A 22,403-nucleotide genomic window follows, 5' to 3' on the forward strand; every position below is an offset into this window, starting at 1 on the left:
GGATTATAATTGAATGCGCCAGACGCGCGTTTCTTCTACATAAGATTCATCAGTGACGCTCAGATAAAAAAAAGTTATAAAGCCAAACAAGTACAAAGTTGAAGAAACATATTCTTTCATTTTGTGTCAACGATCACGAAAATATTATATATAAAAAAATTAACGCTTTAAGTTGCTTTAACTACATAACAAGACATTACAAGGCTTACAAAATAAGGTCAACTCTTTTCTATGTTCCTCACATTCTTCTTTTGACTTCACGTTGTGTTTGTCCAACTGATTTTCTTTCAAGTTTTCAAGAGAGTGGTTCTGTGACGTTTTCAGTATCCTATGGTAGTCGCGACAGTTCAAACATTCTCGTCCATACATGTGCTTTTACAAATGATATTAGCGCCCATGAACCTTGTAATATGCAATTTAAACTTGTTTTGAAACAATTATCAAAGATACTAGGATTATAATTGAATGCGCCAGACGCTTGTTTCTTCTACATAAGATTCATCAGTGACGCTCAGATCAAAAAAGTTACAAAGCCAAACAATTAAAAGTTGAAGAAACATATTCTTTCATTTTGTGTCAAACGATCACGAAAATATTATATATAAAAAAATAACGCTTTAAGTTGCTTTAAATGGGCACTAGTTGCCAAATTCATATTCACCGATTTGACTCAAATTCTCATATTATATTTATATTAATGTAGAACCTTTTTTCAAACTATCAAAAGGATAAAATAAACAATTTACATGACATGTTCTCAATAAGATGTAGCTTCGTTTCGTGTTAATTTTAGCCAAGACAATATTTAATTTTAAAACCATCGAGTTGACCTTATATGACCACATAAGCGATGTAAACATAACCATAGATGTAAATAGATTAAGCAACTCATATAATTGGATTTTATAGGTCTGTTAAATTTTGTATTATAGATTGAAAATTTATGTTTATCGTCGTTTTTACCTTTATATGAATGATTTTTTTGTGGATCAAATTAGTCAATCAAATTATTTACTTTTGTTTCACTTCCAATGTTGACATTCTTTCCTTTGAATAACCGTACACGGACAATGCATGCGTTATTCTATCTCTTTTTACGGGGTTAAATTGGAGTTCACATGAATACGGATTAAATGAGGTCGAATTATTCACTTTCAAGTGAATAATTCATTAGCAATGTTTATCAGCTTTATTTGACAAAATTAAACTTTTTTAGCTGATAAGAGCAAATAATTATTTCCCTATTTCACTTTCATTAATAATTGAACAAAAAAAATCATACTTTAGATTTTTTATATATCTCGTAGCTAGTGCCCCTTTAAAACCAATGGCAGGGATTGGAAATATGTCATTAATCAATATTTCAGTTTTTTATTCTAGATATACGAAAGACTTAGATAGTCTTATACCATATTTTTAAAAGATTAGTCAAAAGTTTGGATAATGATTTTTCCAATGTTCATAAAGTAAAATAACACAAAAACAAAACTCCAAGGAAAATTCCAAACGGAAAGTCACTTATCAAAAGGCGAAATCAAATTTTAAGACAAATGGACCCAATTCAAGTATTACAGATACTTTGTTTGAACTACGTTTTTCTGTACAATTCATTGCTACTTTTGTATTAAAGGGGAGTTTTATAAAGATGTATATATTTATTTTCTTAGTCCATGGAAACATCCTGACCCCATTCTTAATTTAAATTAATGTACATTGTTCAGGAAATACCGTATAGCGGGTTATTTTCGCGGGTGTAAAATTTCGCGATTTTCATTGAACAAGGTATACGAAATATTTTGGCGGTTATTATTTTGGCGGATTGAAAACTTTTATTAATACCTGTGTATGCACACCTTTAATTTCGCGGAATTTATTTTGGCGATTTAGTTCTGTCCGCGAAAATAAGCGAAAATTTGCTGCTGAAGCGTTTACAGTTGTCCGAAAAACAACCTTCTGCAAAAGGGATAATTTTACTTTTTTATTATTGAAAGACCAATTGTTTGCGGTGTCAGGATGAAATAAAATTGAGAATGGAAATGGGTAATGTATCAAAGAGACAACAACCCGACCATAGAAAAAACAACAGCAGAAGGTCACCGACAGGTCTTCAATGTAACGAGAAATTCCTGCACCCGGAGGCATCCTTCAGCTGGCCCCTAAACAAATATATACTAGTTCAGTGATAATGAACGCCATACTAATTTCCAAATTGTACACAAGAAACTAAAATTAAATTAATACAAGACTAACAAAGACCAGGGGCACCTGACTTGTGTTACACAGATGCGAAAATGTTAGCTGTATTCACTGATACTATGTTGTTTGGGCCTATTTACCTTGTGTGTGTATGCTAAATTGTCTTTGCTACTACTCGTGGCGTCTTAAATCGTTGGCTTTGAAATTGGTAGCTTTGGAAGCACTTGGTCGTTTGTATTTGTTTTTTATATCAACTAAAAAAAGGAATAATAAGATTTCTGTTTTGTTTTTTAAACAGTTTGAGGTATGTTAAGAGATTCTACTGAATTTGTTCTGCACCTAGCACTTTAACAAAATAATCCAGGTAATGTGAGTATATGTATATGTTTAATTGTCGTTCAGTTTTTGTTGCACTTTTTGTTTTAGTTTGTAAATAGGATTTCTTTTCTCTCAATCTCTTTTCAAAAGAGTATATTATTGGCTTCAAAAACAACTTTTTATAGTTTTTTCTAAAGATACGATTTCAAAAAAACGATCTAGGATCCAAAAATATTCTTACCAAAAATTGTCAAAGATGATATTAAATCCCTAGACAGAAAATATTTCTGGATCATTGGTGGCCAAAGTGATCTTCTTCTTCTTCCAGGTAAGGAACCGGATTCATTGCTGAATGTTAATGGTTCCGCGCGAAAACTTTACGCAGTGTCGGGCAACACAGAAAGATTTCTCTCTGATTTATGTCTATTTTATGATTAATTGAATCTTTTACCAAATCTGACGTTACAGAACAATATTTCGCCATTTAAATGTGATGTGCCAAAATTAAGTTATATTGTATTAATAGTGATATCAAAATTAATGATATGTGTAATATGTAGTATTTGGGCTTGATAAATTAAAATAACAATAAAAATTCTAGGGCCTTACTACTGGATCCCAATTATTGTCACATTTACCTACAAATAATATGTTTGTTTGGATTAATATGATGGAACTATAAACAACAGTCATATCTTCGGGAGGTTTAGCTAGCTATAACAACAGAATTTCTTTAGAGAATGCCTCTACCAAGGCAGGGTTATGACAGTTGATTTCCTTTATATATATATAACTTTTGAATCCCAATTATTGTCACATTAACCTACAAATAATATGTTTGTTTGGATTAATATGATGGAACTATAAACAACAGTCATTCATTCGGGAGATTTAGCTAGCTATAACAACAGAATTTCTTTAGAGAATGCCTCTACCAAGGTAGGGTTATGACAGTTGATTTCCTTTATATATATATAACTTTTGAATCCCAATTATTGTCACATTAACCTACAAATAAAATGTTTGTTTGGATTAATATGATGGAACTATAAACAACAGTCATTCAATCGGGAGATTTAGCAAGCTATAACAACATAATTTCTTTAGAAAATGCCTCTACCAAGGTAGGGTTATGACAGTTGATTTCCTTTATATATATATAACTTTTGAATCCCAATTATTGTCACATTAACCTACAAATAATATGTTTGTTTGGATTAATATGATGGAACTATAAACAACAGTCATACATTCAGGAGGTTTAGCTAGCTATAACAACAGAATTTCTTTAGAAAATGCCTCTACCAAGGTAGGGTTATGACAGTTGATTTTCACTTGTTACGTTGATTAAAACAGTTTGATTTCGTCAGTTATTATAGACTCCCCCTTTTTGAATCTGCCTTGGAGTTCAGTACTATTGCTATGACTCTCAATGTCAATTTTGTTGAAATCATAGTTTTCTCCAGCCAGGAAATCACTGGGAACACTTTTGATCTCTCAGTTTTCAGTTATGAAATGATGTTGACTATTTTTTTTATCTACCTACCTATCCTATCCTTAAAATCAGGTATGAATGAACAATGCAAGGTTCTAACTCCCTATTGCAAAGTTTACCTTAACTAAATTAGGATATTATCATGAGGTTTCTTTGATCATAGAGCTCCTTGTGGTTTAGTTATTATAACTCTTTTGCGTTATAAATTTCAGGATAAGCGTTCAGGATTTAAGTCAACCACGAAAAGCGTTATTTTTATTTTCCGAACTATCCATATACTTTGGTCAGAACTGGTCTGGAGATTTCTGTAAAGGGGCGACTTGCTGTATTTATCTTACCTATTTATTTTATACAGAGTTTTACTGATTCAATGGAACGGAATTATGGCGTCAATCATGTATAAATTTACGAATAATCACCCTTACCACAAAAACATAAGGCAGTTGCCACTACACACCACAAATAGAAGCAGTATACACTTAATGTATTTTATTTCGTTTGAAATAGGGTTTTTCCCGTTTGCTTTTTGTAGTTATTATTTATAGATGGGAACTAGTATAACTAGTTCGGATACTGGTTTTCAAATTTGTAACAGTATGTACTATTTTTAAGTTTGATGTTAGGTGCAGGAGGCACGTGGAAAGTTTTGGCGGTTTTTATGGGTGGGGTTTAAAGGTACTATATAAAGTTTGGATTTAAATGTATAAGTATCGAAGGTGCTCGCAGTTACGTCGGATTGAAGTTGGTAACATAGTTATATGTGCAGTTGCTGCTATGTTTCTTGTACGTACAGGCGTTGGAGGCATTAGCCGGGGGGAAAGAAACGATGCGAAAGAGGAACAATGTTATATAAATATGTCATGTGTTTATATATTGTTTCGATTGAAGAAATATGTACAATAAAGTAAAATGAAATATTGTATCGCAAGAAAAAATAAGATGTTACTGCGAGCAACTAATCCATGTTACTGCGAGCAACTTATCCTATATCTGTGTTTGTCTTGTTTATAGCCTATTGAATTTAGAGATTAAATGCTTTAAATTCGGACGAGCAGGGCGAGGGAGAATTTAAACAAAAATCATTTGTTTTTATCATACCAACGATTTAGTACACTATATATATTTTGGTACTGCGTTTTTTATTAGATCGGTTCTTTATATCTTGTTTGTTTGTCTTTTTCTAGTATTGCTTCGTTCTATCTAACTATGAGTCAAGCATATTCCAACTGATTTGACAGTTTGATGTAACTCTGTGCTGTTTACACCATTGTCGTAGCTTAGTATATGGTTAAATGAGCTATGTCGATTTATGACTATTAAACAGCGGTATACTACTATTGCCTTTTTTAATTATTATATGGCCATATGTAATCATGAACTTGGAACTATCTGCATTTCTTGTTAATCTAGAATCAGATGTACTCTGTGAGTTGACATTCTCAGAAAACGGCATGTATCAACTAATGTAATCTCATTTTTTAAATTTCAATGGCTTATCACGTCATAACTATGAAAGGTCTGCTCGACTATATATAGTCAAATGTACATAAAAATATGCCTCAGCATAAAGTCATATTTGCACACAAAGACATATAAATAAATACTAAAGTTTGTTCACATTTATTATGCTTTATGTTTATGAAAAAAACAAATAAGATGCAGACTCTAAAGCTTAATCTTGAAGAAAGATAAGAAAAGAGAAGTTATATACTGTTCATTAATACAAATCTCCTTGGGTTTACAATGGGAACAAAACTAAAAACTATCTACTTTTCTTCTGATTCCTATTATTATGTCTAGAATCGGATGTACATTGTGAGGTTATTATCTTCGAAACGGCGTGACAAATCATAATTAGTGGTACTATTATCCAAAAAGAATTCAAAAATAGAAAATAAAACCAAAAATGTAGCGGATGGTACAATTCACTGTGGATGAAATTATCTTTGACTTCTGTTAATAAATACAAGGTGTCTCCGTATAGCTGGCAAAGGGAAACAATCAGTTGTAACACGTATCGGTACGGACTGTTGGTTAAATACGCTGCAACGGTCAGGAAACACAAAGGACCATCAATAACTGCGGTTATGCCTTCCATGCATACAGTGAACGTGTCAGAACTAGAAAATACAAAAACAATCAGTTAACAATTAGACCACTTTCGAGTTCATCCGTCACCGGAAAAAAAATCGTCAATTATACGCGCCTTTATCACCGTCATTTGTGCGTTTAGGGGCGTCGTCACTTCCCTTCCATGTTGAGCGAGTGGTTGGAAAACTATAATTCTATATTGTAAGAATTATTCGGCAAATTGAATTCTCAAAATTGACAATAAACACTGCTGTCATTAGGAAATTGTCAGTAAGTACCTACAGAGCAACCATTATTTCTAGTTTATCCTGCACAAAGACGATCACTAAGACGCTTGATGAACGTAAATAGTGCAGGGATACAGGCGACTCCCTCTATCTGGTAAATGACGTCATAAAGGCGTGCATAATTGACGAGTTTTTGCCGGTGACGGATGAACTCGAAAGTGGTCTAATTCAATTGACATGATTGATTATCAAATGTGTCGTGAATATGTTAAGAATGTATTGTTGATGTTTAGAGCCTGGTTGAATATATTCAATGTATGCGTGTTTGAAAAATAAGCATACAAAAAATAAATGTTTAAACAGTGTCCTTTTCATGTTTTAAAAGGGGCATTTCCTGTAAGATATGAAAAATAAACGTAATATGATTTCTTTTTTGTTCAATTATAAATGGAATTGAAATAGCGAAATAATAATTCTCTTTTAGAAGCCAGTGTGGTTTGATTTTTCAAAATAAGCTAAGAAACATCGTCATTCACCACAATTTTAACTATGGTGAAACACACAGTGGTTGGATTGATTATTGAGAAATATTATATGTCATATATAATTTGAAAAGTTTCAAGAGTGAAATTACCATGTCCACTGCACATTTTGAAAAACACTTGTGTAAATAAAACATAGCAGATGTTCTCATGTTTATCATTAGAAAAAAATACATGAAAATACGAATAAATCCACAACAAATAAACTATTGACAAAAAGAATACTCACGTTATATAACGACTATCACCTTTGCCACAGACGAAAAAATAAATGTATGATCAAGATGAAAGTACAAGGCGAGTTTCTCGATATACATCATGCAAGACCCTATATTGTGCTACTTCTTAGAGCTTCTTAGCTACTGATCTATGACATGCTTAATTATTTTCACAACCCCCATGAACCTACAAAATATCTATTGTAATTGAAATTAAATATAGGAAGATGTGGCATGAGTGCCAATGAGACAACTTTTAAATGCATTTATAAACAGACAGACTGTAGTATTTTTAAATTATTTTCAATTTATTTTTACTATTTCAAAATTTTGTTTGCATGAATCATAGATTATTTAAATATACCGCGTAGATGACTATTGAATCAAGTGTTTTTAAACAGTTCATAATATAGAACTTTCCTTATATAATGTATGTCATACTTACACATTTCTGCTAAATACGAGGATCCGCCTGCTAAAGTTGAATTGTTAAAAGCAAAATATCCCTCCAGAATTGTGTGGATGAATCCACATATTGTGAACCAGCATAGCAACAGTCTGTATCCAACACTAAATTTCTTCTTTGTTGAATAAATCCATGTTATGATAAACACGATCAAAACTAAAGAGAAAAATATACCCAGTAATTCCTGGATACTGACCTTGTTCGGTTTGTAATGTGGAATAGATAAGTCTCTAGGAAAGTATGGATGTTTTAAAATGCTATCAGCTCCCATTACGATATATATATTTTGTGGCTATGTCTATTTTCTTTGTTCAAGTTCGATAACTCTATACGGACAAAAGAAAATATTTTTAATCATGTTAGTTGGTTGGAGCTAAAGCGTCCTAAAGCATGTTTAATAATAATTGAAAGTCATACAATTTAAAAATTCATAGGTGTATTCTATTGTATTTGCTTCTTCTATGGAGTCCTAATTATACCGGTTTTATTGTATTTTTGGCCAAAAAAATAGAGTTTCAATTTAAACTTGAACAAACTTATCTGAAAAAATGAAAAAAAAAAATCATTTTACTGGAATTCAGATTGTTAACTACCCGAGAAGGGAAAAACAAAACTACCAGGGACTCTGATGAGAAGTTCCATACGAGGAAATTCTAAAGCTGAGTGAAATTCGATGGTCATTTGCATTCGAAACATTGTCACAAAACGGGAGGTTTTGCTAGCCATAAAACCAGGTTAAACCCAGCTTTCATTCCTAAAATATCCTGTATCAATTCAGTTATATGGCAGTTGTCATCAAATAGTTTGTTGCACTGCATTGTTCCTTTGTTTTCCTCTTATAGTTTGGTTTCCCTCGGTCTAAGTTTGTAACCCGGATTTGTTTTTTCTCAATCGAATTCTGACTTGTGAACACCGGTATACTACTGTTGCCTTTTTGTGTATATGTTCAAGTCAAATGTTTATTCTTTGGTAGTAATGAAATTAACGAATTTAATCATGTTAATTCCTTTTCTAAGTTTTTTTTTATCTCTTTTTAATAGCATCCAAATAGCAAGGGATGATATCCTGCTTATTTTTTTACATGGCCTGTGGTGTACAGCTAAATGTATGTATTTGTCTCCTTCAAACTTGTAAATCATACCATTAGTTTTTTAGCTTGCAAACGGATAACGGACCAAGAGGCCCCTTTGGTAAAGGAAGACTCACGAGTTCCTATCCTTGTCTGATTTGTTTTATGTTCTGATTCAACAACTGATATACATGTACTAGTGTGTAATTTAATGATCTTTACTACGGATATCTGTGATTTTATGTTCACATCTTTATGTGCTGAAACACTGATATCTGTGTTTTATGTTCACATCTTAATGTACTGAAACACTGATATATGTGTTTTCATGTTTACATCTTAATGTACTGAAATACTTATATTGGTGTTTTTATGTTTTCATCTTATTGTACTGAAATACTTATATTGGTGTTTTTTCATGTTCATATCTGTATATACTGAAATACGGATATCTGTGTTTTTATGTTCATATCTTCATGTACTGAAATCTGTGTTTTTATGTTCATATCTTCATGTACTGAAATACTGAAATCTGTGTTTTATGTTCACATCTGAATGTACTGAAATCTGTGTTTTATGTTCACATCTGAATGTACTGAAATCTGTGTTTTTATGTTCACATCTTAATGTACTGAAATACTGATATCATCTGTGTTTTTATGTTCACATCTTAATATACTGAAATACTGATATGTCTTTTTATGTTAAAATCTTAATGTACTGAAATACTGATATCTGTGTTTTATGTTCACATCTGAATGTACTGAAATACTGATATCTGTCTTTTTATGTTCTCATCTGAATGTACTGAAATACTGATATCTGTCTTTTTATGTTAAAATCTTAATATACTGAAATACTGATATCTGTGTATTATGTTCACATCTCTATGTACTGAAATACTGAAATCAGTGTTTTATGTTCTCATCTTTAAAATGTACCGAAATACTGATATGTGTTTTATGTTTACATCTAAATGTACTAAAATACGGATATCTGTCTTTTTATGTTCAAATCTTAATGTACTGAAATACTGATAACTGTGTTTTTATGTTCACATCTTAATGTACTGAAATACTGATATCTGTGTTTTTATGTTCACATCTTAATGTACTGAAATACTGATATCTGTGTTTTTATGTTCACATCTTAATGTACTGAAATACTGACATCTGTGCTTTTATGTTCTCATCTTAATGTACTGAAATACTGATATCTGTGCTTTTATATTCTCATCTTAATGTACTGAAATACTGATATCTGTGTTTTTATGTTCACATCTTAATGTACTGAAATACTGATATCTGTGTTTTTATGTTCTCATCTTAATGTACTGAAATACTGATATCTGTGTTTTTATGTTCACATCTTAATGTACTGAAATACTGATATCTGTGTTTTTATGTTCACATCTTAATGTACTGAAATACTGATATCTGTGTTTTTATGTTCACATCTTAATGTACTGAAATACTGATATCTGTGTTTTTATGTTCTCATCTTAATGTACTGAAATACTGATATCTGTGTTTTTATGTTCACATCTTAATGTACTGAAATACTGATATCTGTGTTTTTATGTTCTCATCTTAATGTACTGAAATACTGATATCTGTGTTTTTATGTTCACATCTTAATGTACTGAAATACTGATATCTGTGTTTTTATGTTCACATCTTAATGTACTGAAATACTGATATCTGTGTTTTTATGTTCACATCTTAATGTACTGAAATACTGATATCTGTGTTTTTATGTTCTCATCTTAATGTACTGAAATACTGATATCTGTGTTTTTATGTTCACATCTTAATGTACTGAAATACTGATATCTGTGTTTTTATGTTCACATCTTAATGTACTGAAATACTGACATCTGTGCTTTTATGTTCACATCTTAATGTACTGAAATACTGATATCTGTGTTTTTATGTTCACATCTTAATGTACTGAAATACTGATATCTGTGTTTTTATGTTCACATCTTAATGTACTGAAATACTGACATCTGTGCTTTTATATTCTCATCTTAATGTACTGAAATACTGATATGTGTTTTTATGTTCAAATCTTAATGTACTGAAATGCTGATATTTTTTTGTTTTATGTTCAAATCCTAATTTACTGAAATACTGATATTTGTGTTTTTATGTTTACATCTTAATGTACTGATATACTGATATTTGTGTTTTTATCTTCACACCTTCATGTACTGATAGTTATCAAAGGTACCAGGATTATAATTTCATATGCCAGACACATGTTTTGCCTACATAATACTGACCTACCAATATGTGTTTTATATTCACATCTTTTTTTACTGAACTGTTGATATGTGCTTTATGATCATATCTTTATGTCCAACAAATATATGTGTTTCGGATTAACTTTTTTGTTAAATTTGATGCAAATGGTATTCTGTGCAAATCTCTAGAAGCCTGAAACAAAGTTTAGATAAAAGACAACTTTGAAGATTTCGTATCTTTTATTCACGGTAAAAAGCATGCATATACATTTGTACCTATATTATGAGCATTAAATGAACCAATGTTACCTATGTCTACTTAATTCTATTTTCATTGGTCTAACTACATTCTAGATTATCCAATCATATTCACAATAAAAAAAATCATTCTTGTATAAATGGCTAATTTTTAGATGATCATATTTCAATACTAGACAAGAATGACAGATGTTTTAACATTATGCAATACGTAAACAATATTAACTTATTAAAAGACCTTCTTGGCTACAGATATCTGTGTATCACAATTTTGTATAGTTTACTTTTATATTCTGTATTACATTATTTATGAATATATGCTTAATTCTACAATTTCTCAAATACTGTGGATTCATTATTATTCGTTAGATACCAATTTTTTGTGCATTTCGTGGGTTCAGGTAAACCACGAAATTTAATGTACAAAGAATGACAAATATTCTATAGGATTGTATGCAAACCTTGGCAAAACCACGAAATAAAATATCCACGAACATACAAGTTTTCTTTTATCCACGAAAATTGGTACCCACGAAAATAAATGAATCCACAGTAGACTTTTAGGTCTTGTATTTGATTGAGTTTGACATAACATTTTCAATAACAGATAAATGGACTATGTGAAAGCTTAACAATTCCTCATATGATTTTGATTTATGATAACAGAAACATTGTCAACAAAACATTAGGTATAACCTTTCCACTTCAGGACTTTGTGCTGAAACTGTTCAAGTGGTCTTCTGATAAACCTGTATCAGTCCCCCTTATAGCCATGAAAATTACTTTATGTCCTTATATTGGTTTTTCAGATCATATTCTGTAGGGAATGTCACTCAATCACACATCAGATAGATATTTATCATAAACTGATTAGTAACTGGTAAAAAAGTTTCTCAGAAAAAATATTTGTATTTTGTCTTTATAGGATAACATTCTAGTGGCCATCTTGGATTTCACAGAATTAAATTATGAATAAAAGAAGATACAGGGTAAACCTCAATGAGACAGCAAACCAGGATAAAAAAAGAGCATCTAAAGACTTATTTTGGTCTTCAGCAATGCATGTGTCCATAAAATATGGCAAGTTTTAAAGATTGCATTGAAATGTGGTTAAAATTTTCCATTTGAGTTATGTAAAATGTTTGGTGGAAGTAGACTTCACTTCTGATCTGATCCAGATATAATACAAGTGGGCAAGCAAAAAGAGAGAAACAAATATATATTTTATGAGTAAAATTAGTGAATGATTTTACAGGTTGAAAAGTGAAGGCTATCCCCAAATAGTTATTCCATCCAGATTAGATAAATAATTACCACTTTGCAGTTCCAAATATATCTTAAAATTATTAATAATGTTTTCACTTTCCATAACATTTCTCTCTCATAGTGTCTCGTGTCAACTTTTATCCACGGTGATGGCAATCTTAATCTTGCCTTTTACAATCACATATCATATATTTGCATCAAGATACAATTTAATGTTCCTATCCCCTATACAGAACTGCCCATGATTCAATTCAATTCTCTCTGTGAAAACACACTGACAAAGCACTTTCAAATACTACACAGTTTAATGTAACAGTTAACCTGTCAAAAAGCACCATTTGAAGTCAACAAAATACAAGTTTAACCCATAACACTGAACCATATTGGAAATATAGAAATAGCATACAGATCTCCCATTTCTAAGAAATGATGCCTTAAGAATATCAGCATTTAAATGAAAAACAATTGGTATTTCAAACTTGTGTGACCATGACAAAAACCAGATCACTATTGAGTATCACATATGCATATACAGACTGCTTTGTTCTTTTTGATTTTGATCATGGCTGTGTTTTTATATTTTTGTTAGTACATGAACATAGTAAATAACAGGCATAAACAGTACATTTCATTTTGTATTTTATTAATTCTCTTTTGTACATGTTTTAAAAACATAAAATTGCACATAAACTGAGAACATAAAACATCTGATTGATGAAGATTTATAAGCACAAAATATGAAATGAATATCTAATTCAATTCTTAAAATAATGCAACATGCCTGAAGTGATATATCTATGAATTTATTTAAATTTCTACAAATGATCTTGAGGTATTTAATCAATTGCCAATTCTTTGTACTAAATATTTATAAAATACAAACAGGATTTTTCTAATAAATAGCTAAACTAAACACGGTCACAATGAATAGTTTACATAACTATTCTTTCTGATTCTTTAACTAGTTAACAATATATTAACATTTGTTAGTACAATGTATGTGAATTGAAAAACCCTTTGTTTTATTTATAAATATTTTTACTTAAAAAGTTTGCTGCAAAATCAAAATTGATGGGATTTGGTAATGGTATTCAAATCAATTTTGCCAATACTGGAAAATTTTCAGATATTTTTTTTTCAAAAGTGCTCAAAAAATGGGACCTCTTGCCATTATGCTTTAGGCAACATGCATATATGGCTAAACATAAAAAGATGAAAAAGGGAAAGCTTAAAAAAAACAAATAACATAATTATGAACTTTCTTTTATATATTGTTATATAATATTCCAAATAATAAATCTTGCCATTATTTGAATGTAATCTCTCTTTTTTCCAATTACATATCCATTTAACATGTAGGGCTACTGTATGCAATATAAATACTGTAATGAGTCAAGGCACATCAGCAACAGAAATTATACAAAATCACAACTGGTCCCCAAAATTGCCTTTATCCAGCTCAGACTAAATTTTAATGCTCTTTCTTAAAATTTCTGTTTCGGATATATAAATCTATACATCCAAATTAAGATGATTTAATGCAATTCTTTATTGCCCAGTCACAATTTATTTAAAGAATACCTTTTAAAATAATTTAAAACATATACTTGTGCAAAATTCTTATAAACAAACACAGCTTTTTTTTTCTTGAATGGACCTGTATGTGGGCATGATTTTATTTAGTTTATTCATACGGGTAAATAGAAAAAATACTTAAAACAAAGCAATAAAAGGGTCCAAACACACATCTATAAATGTATTTATCAAACCATTTGGAATGTACACATGTACATTTGGTCAAAGTTAAAAGCGTAACAAACTAGCTATAAATACTTAACCTTGCTAGATTTAACAATAACTCTGTAGCCTGAACAGTTTGGCACTTTGTTGTATTGCTAACATGGCACAAGGGGAGAAAACTCTTAAATACACACTTTAGGGTTTTAAAAACTTATAATTCTCCCATTATATACACAATTCTATCTAGAACGACAGTATCTTTACTTTTGATATAATTATTGATGTCATAAAAATTAAGAGATTCTGTGTAAGTATGTGGATATGAAATTTAAAAAACTTTCAAAATATTATCGAGAAACTAGTTTGGAAGTTTTTTATAAGAGATTCTGCAAGGGCAGCTGACCAAAAATGTAAATGCTGGGTATAAATATCATATATAACAGTGAAGTTAATAATAAATTACAAAAATTTAGGAGTGAATGTTTTATGCAGCTTCAAGTATAATGAAATAAATGCTTCATAAAATTGAAACAAACATTAAATAGAATACAGATTATTAGAAAGCTTCATCAATGCTTTTTCTATTATGCAAACACTGAAAAAAGACAAACAAAGATTCTATATATGTTAAATGAGACATTGCAAGAAATTAAAATAAATATCATAAATAAAGATTGTAAATAAATGACATTTGTTTGGTGGATTAAGGTCCACTTGACATTATGAGACAAAAAAATATTGTTTGTGTTTGTATTTCCCACAAAATACAGCCACTCTTTTCACAAAATAGTTTACGAATAAAATAAATAAAAGTCGGGAATATTCAGTGTAACCAACTATTAATTTCAAACATAAAATATTTTGTGAATACCTAAGGTTGTCCCCCTTACATAAATGAACAGGACAGTTTTTACTGATCAGTACTGTGTACATGTAGATATAATAGCACCATTCTGCTTTAGTTACTATTCTGAACACACTTTTAATACAGTTATGACAACCTCCAGTGAAAAGATGCTAATTTAAGATTCTTAAATTCATATGACTTCAAGAATATTACCAGTATTTATATATTGACTTTGAAATAATATATCGCCAAAATGAAATTCATATAACAACAGCAAAATAGTTAAAAAAAAATTGTCCACAATTGCTTTTCAATGTTAATGATTTTGGTCATTGCCAAACATTTGTTTATACAATCAACTTGAGGATTCAAATTTTAGTATAATTTAAGAAATTGCGTTTTCATGTGCTGTTTCAAAAGTGCATGGAGGAGAGGCATAAAAAACTGGAAAGCATTTATAAGCTGTTGACAGGCATTAAATTAAATTGAAAAAAATTAATACATCTAATATATTCACATGTTTAATGCTGTTGTTTTGGCTTGAGATTGAATAAAAGTTTGTCAAGCAGTTTATTTTTAAAGGCACACACAACTGTTAATATTATGAAATATGAAACTTATGTAGACATTTGAACTGCATCATTATATTTTCATGTTATTAATACCATATATTTCTCAATGAAATGGCCAATTATATTTAGTTCGTGAATTATTTTCCTCCATTATATTTTCTGAGTTTATATTTAAATAGTATTATAAGACAAACGACCAAACATATTTGTGTAATCATATAAAAATTTAAACCTAACAATTATAAAATATGTCTTTCCATATCTAAAATAATGAAGATGATAAAATTGCAAAAAGTTAAATTACTAATCTATGACTGAGGTTGAGAATCATCAGGGTTCGGTGTCATTGAAGTGGGAAGTGAAAATTTTCTATGCGGATCTGCTGGATTTGGTTTCTTCATGACAGGTGGTTTGACTTTCGGTGGTAGTTTAGGCTTTTCAGCCACTGGAGGTGGAGTTGCCTGATGAGTTGTATGAGCAGTAGATGGTGAGTAAGATGTAGGAAGGGATACAGGGGGAACTGGTACTGCTGAAGATGATATCGATGATATCGATGAAACACTCATTGACATGATTGATTCAGTAGTAGGTCTTGGCGATTCTGGAGCACTTTTACGTCCCTGTTGAGATTTGACATGGAACGTGGATAACAATGGTTGCTGAGACATAAAACTTGTTTCTAGCAACACATCTTGTCCCGACGGTGTATAAAACCTGTCTCCAGTTAAAGTCCTTGGCATTGAATTAGCCTTCTTTAGAGTTCCTTGATTTGATTTTGCAAAAGTATCAGCAGTACTCGTAGGACTGTCTGGTTCACTACCATCACCAGATGGTGAGGAGTTTGATCCCTCAGGGAGATCTAGCACTAAGTCAGGTGTATGTTTTGCAGATTGTTTGTTAACTTTAACGTTTGGTAGACTCAGTCTTTTATCATTAATCTGTTGCATCTCCAGCATATGTAATCCAGAAACGACTTCAGCCAAAGCATTGTCTATATCAGCGGTCAATTCTTCTGTTATTTTTTCTACTGCAATAGTTTTTTCCGTTGCTTTTTTATCTTCCAGCACAGTTGTGTCACTATTACATAATGAAACTGTGTTGACAGTCTCTGTGGTTTGAACACTTGATTCTATCTTGTCGTCAGGGGTCGTAGCTGGAGCCGGCGCTGGAGACGGGACATCAACAGAGAATGACACTGAATCACTTGATGAAGAAGTATCTTTTGATTCTACAGACTTAGAAGTTTGTGATGAAGAACTTGATGAAACAGAAGCTATTGAAGGACTACTTTCTTTAGGTGTAGGAACACTTTGTGATCTCTCCATTGATTTGGAGTCCTCAGATTTAGTACTTCTTATCGTACTAGAAGACATGCTCATTTTATCTTCATCTAATAAGGATCTTTTGTCTTCTGGTCTGAAAACAGAAAATAAGTTTTAGGTTAGATATTGAGAATAATAATAAGTCAAGTTATACCTTCTGTATTTTATTTCCATGTTGTTAATTTTATAAATCTCCTAGATAATTCTCTTTATAGATGATTGTTTTCAAATTATTATAAGAAGTGTTAAATTTTGAAGCAATAGGAAAAATTTTGAACAGTTGTTCTTTTATAACAATAAAAACTTAAAGCTGGTGTCATAAATGTATGTATACAACTGGAAACTGAACAAATAAGTGTTATTTAACAAAATCATGTTATATGTAGAATTAAAACTAAATGCCACATCTTTAAAATACTCAAATGCAAAGACAATCAAATTCCATGGTTAAAAGCCAGTGGTATGTAGTATTAGTAAATGATCACTGCAGATTCTATTCACGTTTCAAGACTAACTTTTCATTCACACTTTTCAAGGTCAATTTAATCTAGGATATTCTTTTTTAAATATGCAATATCAAAAATTAAAAGCAGAATTCACATCATTAAGCTCACCCCATCTCAACAAAAATATATACAGATTGACGTAAATTATTTTGACTTTTGTTTTTTTCGTACAGCAAATAGTCCACACACAAAAATGATGTATGCATTGTGAAAATTAGGACTGGCAACCTAATATAATGTGATTTGTGAGTAAAAGCTGATTGTTAATTACTGTTTATTTGGATGAACTACCTTATTAAACATGGAGATGATGATCCATATCTGTAAATAATTTCTAATTGTCATTTCTATATACCTCTTCTTTTGTCTTTCTCAAATGCAAAAGGCTTTTATCTAAACCTACATGTATCAATGGTTGCAACTTATTTAATCTGTTTAAAACAATCTATTTTTATTTTTTTCTTACTTCACTTAAAGGGCTTAAAGATGAATTACTGAAAACTAAAGACTTAAGCTTAAATGAAATTTTAATTTTCATTGATGAACAGAATATTCTGGTTCTCTTCAATCCAGTATACCAATCATTTAAAACAAATCCTAGTATAAAAATCCCCAGATTTCATATAAAAATTTCTCACCAGAAAGTTAAAAGTAGACAGTATATGATAACTGGTAAATATGTAACATTAGAGTTCTATCACTCCTACTGGTTGATACTTACAAACGTTTAATTCTGTGGCAATTTAACTCTTTCTAGACCAATTGTATAATATATATATTTATCAGAAAGGAGACCAGTTTATAACATGGGATTTAGATCTACTACTTGTTGATACTTACAAATGTTTTATATGTATATATTTATCAGGTATGAGACCTTCTTTCCCCTCACATACACCTTCCCACCAATCTTGAGACACTTTATTATATAAAAGTAAAGATCGTCCTTTCTTAAATGACAATTCTCTATCTGTACGTCCATCAAAATCATATAATGATATGGCTTCAAAGATCTCTGAATCTAAAAACAAAAACAAAGAGGTTCTGAAATGTGTTTAGAGTTTAGGTTTGATAAACTATCATTGATAATAATAGAAAAATATTGTCATACCAATTGTCCTTATTTGTTGATAAATTCAGGCTCAAGTTCAGTTAAATCAAAGCAGAGAAGAAGAACTAATCTACCAGTTTGTTTATACAAGATAAAGATACAAATGTTATGATCTAATTCTACCTCAACGTCTAGAACCTGTATTTCATAATGTACTGTAAATTCCAAATGTTATGATCTAATTCTACCTCAACGTCTCGAAACTGTATTTCATAATGTACTGTAAATTCCAAAAGGTAATAAGAATATCGTCTGATGCTCATCAACTTTATACTTGTTTGTCTTTACAACTATTTTGATCAGAATCTCACTGATGAGTCTTGTTTAGACGAAACGCGCATCTGGCATATCAAATTCTAAGCCTGGTATCTTTGATTACTACTGACATGTATTTAAATAATATGTTTAGAAAGATATAACATTACATAAATCTGAAATTCACAGTACATTTTCTTGGTAAAAATATGTATAATAGAAATATGCATCAATAATCTGGTACTAAAGGTCATGAGGTCAAACAAATTTACCGGTATATATATATTTGGAGAATAAACACATAATGTATATGAAGTGTATCAAATCTAGCACACTTATGTTTGGGAATAAGGATTTGTGGTAGAAGCTTTAATACATGGGTTTGCAGTGATCAGTCAAGTTTATAATGTATGTTTCTGAAAATATCATGCTTGGATTTACAACTAACTTGTTAGTATGAAAATTCACATTTATCTAAACTAAGTTTTAATTGGTAGTAAGCCATTCAAGTGATTGTTTTTCTTTTTTTTAATTCAATAGCGAGGACTAGCAGACTGAAATTATAATCAATCAAAAAACTGAAATAAAAAAGGAATTATGCATTTGAAAAAGAAACAAACTAAAAACACCAATCTTTTTTTAAAGACATTTCTGAAATCACATACATCAGAATTCTAAATTTACAAACAGTCTCTGAACATTTATATGAGTTTTACATCAGAAAAGAAGTTTAAAAAAAGTTGCTTTGTTTGATGCCACAGTTATTAAGCCATGTTCAGAGACTTTTAAAATAAAAAATAAAAACATTGCGAAGTGAACACATGGGTATAGACCTCTTACCAAGAGTGGAGGCTGGAAAAGTAAGAAGAGCATGGAAGCAGAGAATACTAGACATAAGTTCTTCTACAGCTGGACTTAAAAAAATACTGATTTCTGGCTGATTGGGCTAATAACTATTAATTTTGAACATAAAAGAAGAATAAATCCAGCTGCAAAGATCAATAATAAAGAAACACTGCAAGATATTTAATGATAAGAATCTGTATCACTGATCAATATATTCGTATTTACTTAATTTAAAATCAAATATATTTTTTTTTATTTTTCTTAACCTTTTATATATTATAACACAAAAGAAAACTAAAAAAAAAGAAAAAAAGTGAGTACATTTCAAATTATTATTTTATCATCTGTAACATGACATTTCATTTGTCTGTAGACATACTCTTTTAACCAATTAAAAAAGCTGTATCAAAATCCTTAATAAACAAGCACCTGCTACAGAATGATGACAGAGGCTAAGTGATAACAATGGGACTAGAGAACACAAGTCTTAATGAAAACTATGTCGACACTGATTAAATATATATTACTTACAGAACATACCTAAACACAACAAAGTCCTCATTTATCAACAGGAAATTTAATATCTCAAAGTCAGTTGTTAACCTGACCTTCATAGATAATTTTTTACTAGTGTAACTAAGATTTACAAAATTTTCATAACCCGTAAAACAATGGAAAGTACTGAAAAGTAAATTTTTTTTCCCCCTACATTTTTTTGTTATTTGTAAGTAACTGGATATATTAGAAATTGCAAGAATTGCTAGTTTCTGTTAAACAGTAAGAAAACCTAGTCAATATAAAGTTTGATAAACCTTCACCCATCGTGTCATCTTGTGAAAGAAATTTTAGATATTTCCTTAGTATATTGAAATATTCATAACATCTTAATGTCTGTCATGATGTATGAAATGACAAAACAAAAAAATCTTCCCAAAGATATTTTCTTCTAACAATTAATGGAAATTCGAACCAAGTAGACCAGAATATTGAAATGAATAGATATTTCTGTTGTTTTTAAACAAGATTGCTATATATGAGAAATTTTCAGTTAATGTATGACTGCTGTGTAATCCTAAAAAGTTTGAGAATATATTGTGAAAGGTTTGTTGATTTGACTTACCATCATCTTCGTCCTCCTCATCACTATGTATAGATGACTGTTCTCCCTCTGTATCATCTGCTACATCCCTATAAATAATTATATAGGGTTATAATACTCCATTGTTATTTATAGAAAAGTGACACCAAATAATTGAATACTAGATCACAACTGCGAAATCGCTGGCATATACAGCTTATGAACTGTTGGTAGGATGATTGTTTGTAAAAGATATTATGTATTGAGAATTACATAAAAGTATCTCCCTTTTTCCAAAGTCCGATATTTGTTTTCTTTCTGCTTAATTCAATTATATTCGTGTTCCGGCCTACGACCACAATTATTCTTCTCCTTTGCTACAATGCTTCTTTTGGTAAAAGTCAAATCAAATTAAATATGCACCGTTTTAAACATGAAATAAATGTAACTGCTTATATATAGACCATTATTAGTCTAAAAAATATGCTTACATGACAATCTATCAGTGCTTTTTTGAGAGCCTTATTAACATGCCAATGGTACGATTTGAATCATGTATAAATGACAAATACCGACTAAGGCTAATTTGAGAAGTTGTCGATCGTTGGGGTCCTGATCCCGAAATCCCGTGCATTAAACCATGGAATCTCGAGATGCAGATTTAAAAGAAATTCATATCCCGAAATCGAAAAATATATTCCCGGATCCTGTAAGCAGAGGCAGATTTAGGGGGGGGGGGGGGGCTTTTTGGGAAAAAAATTGGTTGCTTATATAGGGAATCACTGAAGCATGACTGGAGCGGCCCCCCTCTTAGGTCAGTCAGTGGGCCCCCACTTATGAACATTTCTGGATCCGCCACTGGTAAGGACCAATCCCCAAATCCCAAGCTTAAAAACATCCGATCCTGACGCTCCGAAAAAGGTCCTGCCTCCCTCTAAAATCTACCTTACTTTCATTTTTGCCAAATCACTATTTTCCATTTTAACAATAAATTATATATAGATATTCCCTGACAGAATACAGAGAGTCTCTATATATTAAAGTAGTCATGATAATCATAGTTTACACTGATGTATATAAGGGATATAATAGTTGTGATTTTTGCGATCTAAACCCCATGATATGGAGAATGCTCTACGATTGGTTGTACTTGTGTCACATGTTTTACTTATTTTAATATAAATGCAACTGGTATGACCCCTTGAATAGTATAATGTTATAACATTTAAAAAAAAAAAAAAAAGACAGAATACAGAGATTCTCTATATATTAAAGAAGTATAATCGTAGTTTACATGTAGATACACGCGAAAAATAATTGTCCGCTCTAAGGAGGTATAATAGATGTGGGTCTTGCGATCTAAACACCATGACATGGAGAACGCTCTGATTGGCTTATCTATTTTTCTTTTTTTTGTTATCTATTATACGATTGGTTGCATTTGTGCATGTTTCAAACAGGAGGTCTTATCTATGACTAAAAGTCAGTCTGATGACGGAATCATTTCCGGACTCTTTTTTTGTCATTTTTTTCCCAAAATAACTCAATCTGAATAATCATAAGAATGGATGACAAATGCGACTATGCATGTTACCTATAGGACACAGAGGCATGATGATTGATTTTTTGTGGAAGGAAGAGAAGCAACACCCAAAATGAGGTCTTCTCGTTTAATAGTACAGATGAATAAAAAATCATGCCTTTGCATCATATGATTATTTTGTATAATACACAT

The 22,403-nt window shown here is 30.7% G+C and overlaps 2 protein-coding genes across 8 annotated transcripts in view; both read right to left on the minus strand.

The window, feature by feature from the left end:
- Positions 1 to 5,613: 5,613 nt before the first annotated feature.
- On the minus strand, positions 5,614 to 7,925 carry LOC134707696 (3-beta-hydroxysteroid-Delta(8),Delta(7)-isomerase-like). The gene is made up of 3 exons (XM_063567692.1): positions 7,528 to 7,925; positions 7,099 to 7,130; positions 5,614 to 6,129 (listed from the first exon to the last, which is right to left on the minus strand). The coding sequence occupies exons 1-3, from the start codon at positions 7,822 to 7,824 to the stop codon at positions 5,772 to 5,774; spliced, it is 687 nt and encodes a 228-aa protein (XP_063423762.1). The 5' UTR covers positions 7,825 to 7,925; the 3' UTR covers positions 5,614 to 5,771.
- A 3,163-nt stretch (positions 7,926 to 11,088) lies between these two features.
- Positions 11,089 to 22,403, minus strand: part of LOC134723402 (SLIT-ROBO Rho GTPase-activating protein 3-like) — a 65,041-nt gene continuing 53,726 nt past the window's right edge. For 6 of the 7 annotated variants that reach the window (XM_063587034.1, XM_063587045.1, XM_063587020.1 and 3 more), the window contains exons 17-20: positions 20,711 to 20,778; positions 18,219 to 18,399; positions 17,670 to 17,699; positions 11,089 to 16,966 (exon numbers count right to left, since the gene is read on the minus strand). In XM_063587034.1, coding sequence (XP_063443104.1) covers positions 15,859 to 16,966; positions 17,670 to 17,699; positions 18,219 to 18,399; positions 20,711 to 20,778 — 1,387 coding nt within the window. In that variant the 3' untranslated portion in view covers positions 11,089 to 15,858. The remainder of the gene's footprint in view (positions 16,967 to 17,669; positions 17,700 to 18,218; positions 18,400 to 20,710; positions 20,779 to 22,403) is intronic. The other variant, XM_063587043.1, reaches the window with a different exon arrangement.

The sequence above is a fragment of the Mytilus trossulus genome, chromosome 1 (genome assembly GCF_036588685.1).
Source record: "Mytilus trossulus isolate FHL-02 chromosome 1, PNRI_Mtr1.1.1.hap1, whole genome shotgun sequence".
NCBI classification, from domain to species: domain Eukaryota; kingdom Metazoa; phylum Mollusca; class Bivalvia; order Mytilida; family Mytilidae; genus Mytilus; species Mytilus trossulus.

Bases quoted from the DNA above. Each gene is read 5' to 3' on its own strand.
- LOC134707696 (XM_063567692.1), bottom strand. From the start codon at position 7,824: ATGGGAGCTGATAGCATTTTAAAACATCCATACTTTCCTAGAGACTTA. The intron at 7,131-7,527 runs TATGACATACAT...ATTTATTTTTTC, and splicing joins ATTTAGCAGAAATGTGTAAG to GTCTGTGGCAAAGGTGATAG. The intron at 6,130-7,098 runs GTGAGTATTCTT...TGTATTTTCTAG, and splicing joins GGTGATAGTCGTTATATAAC to TTCTGACACGTTCACTGTAT.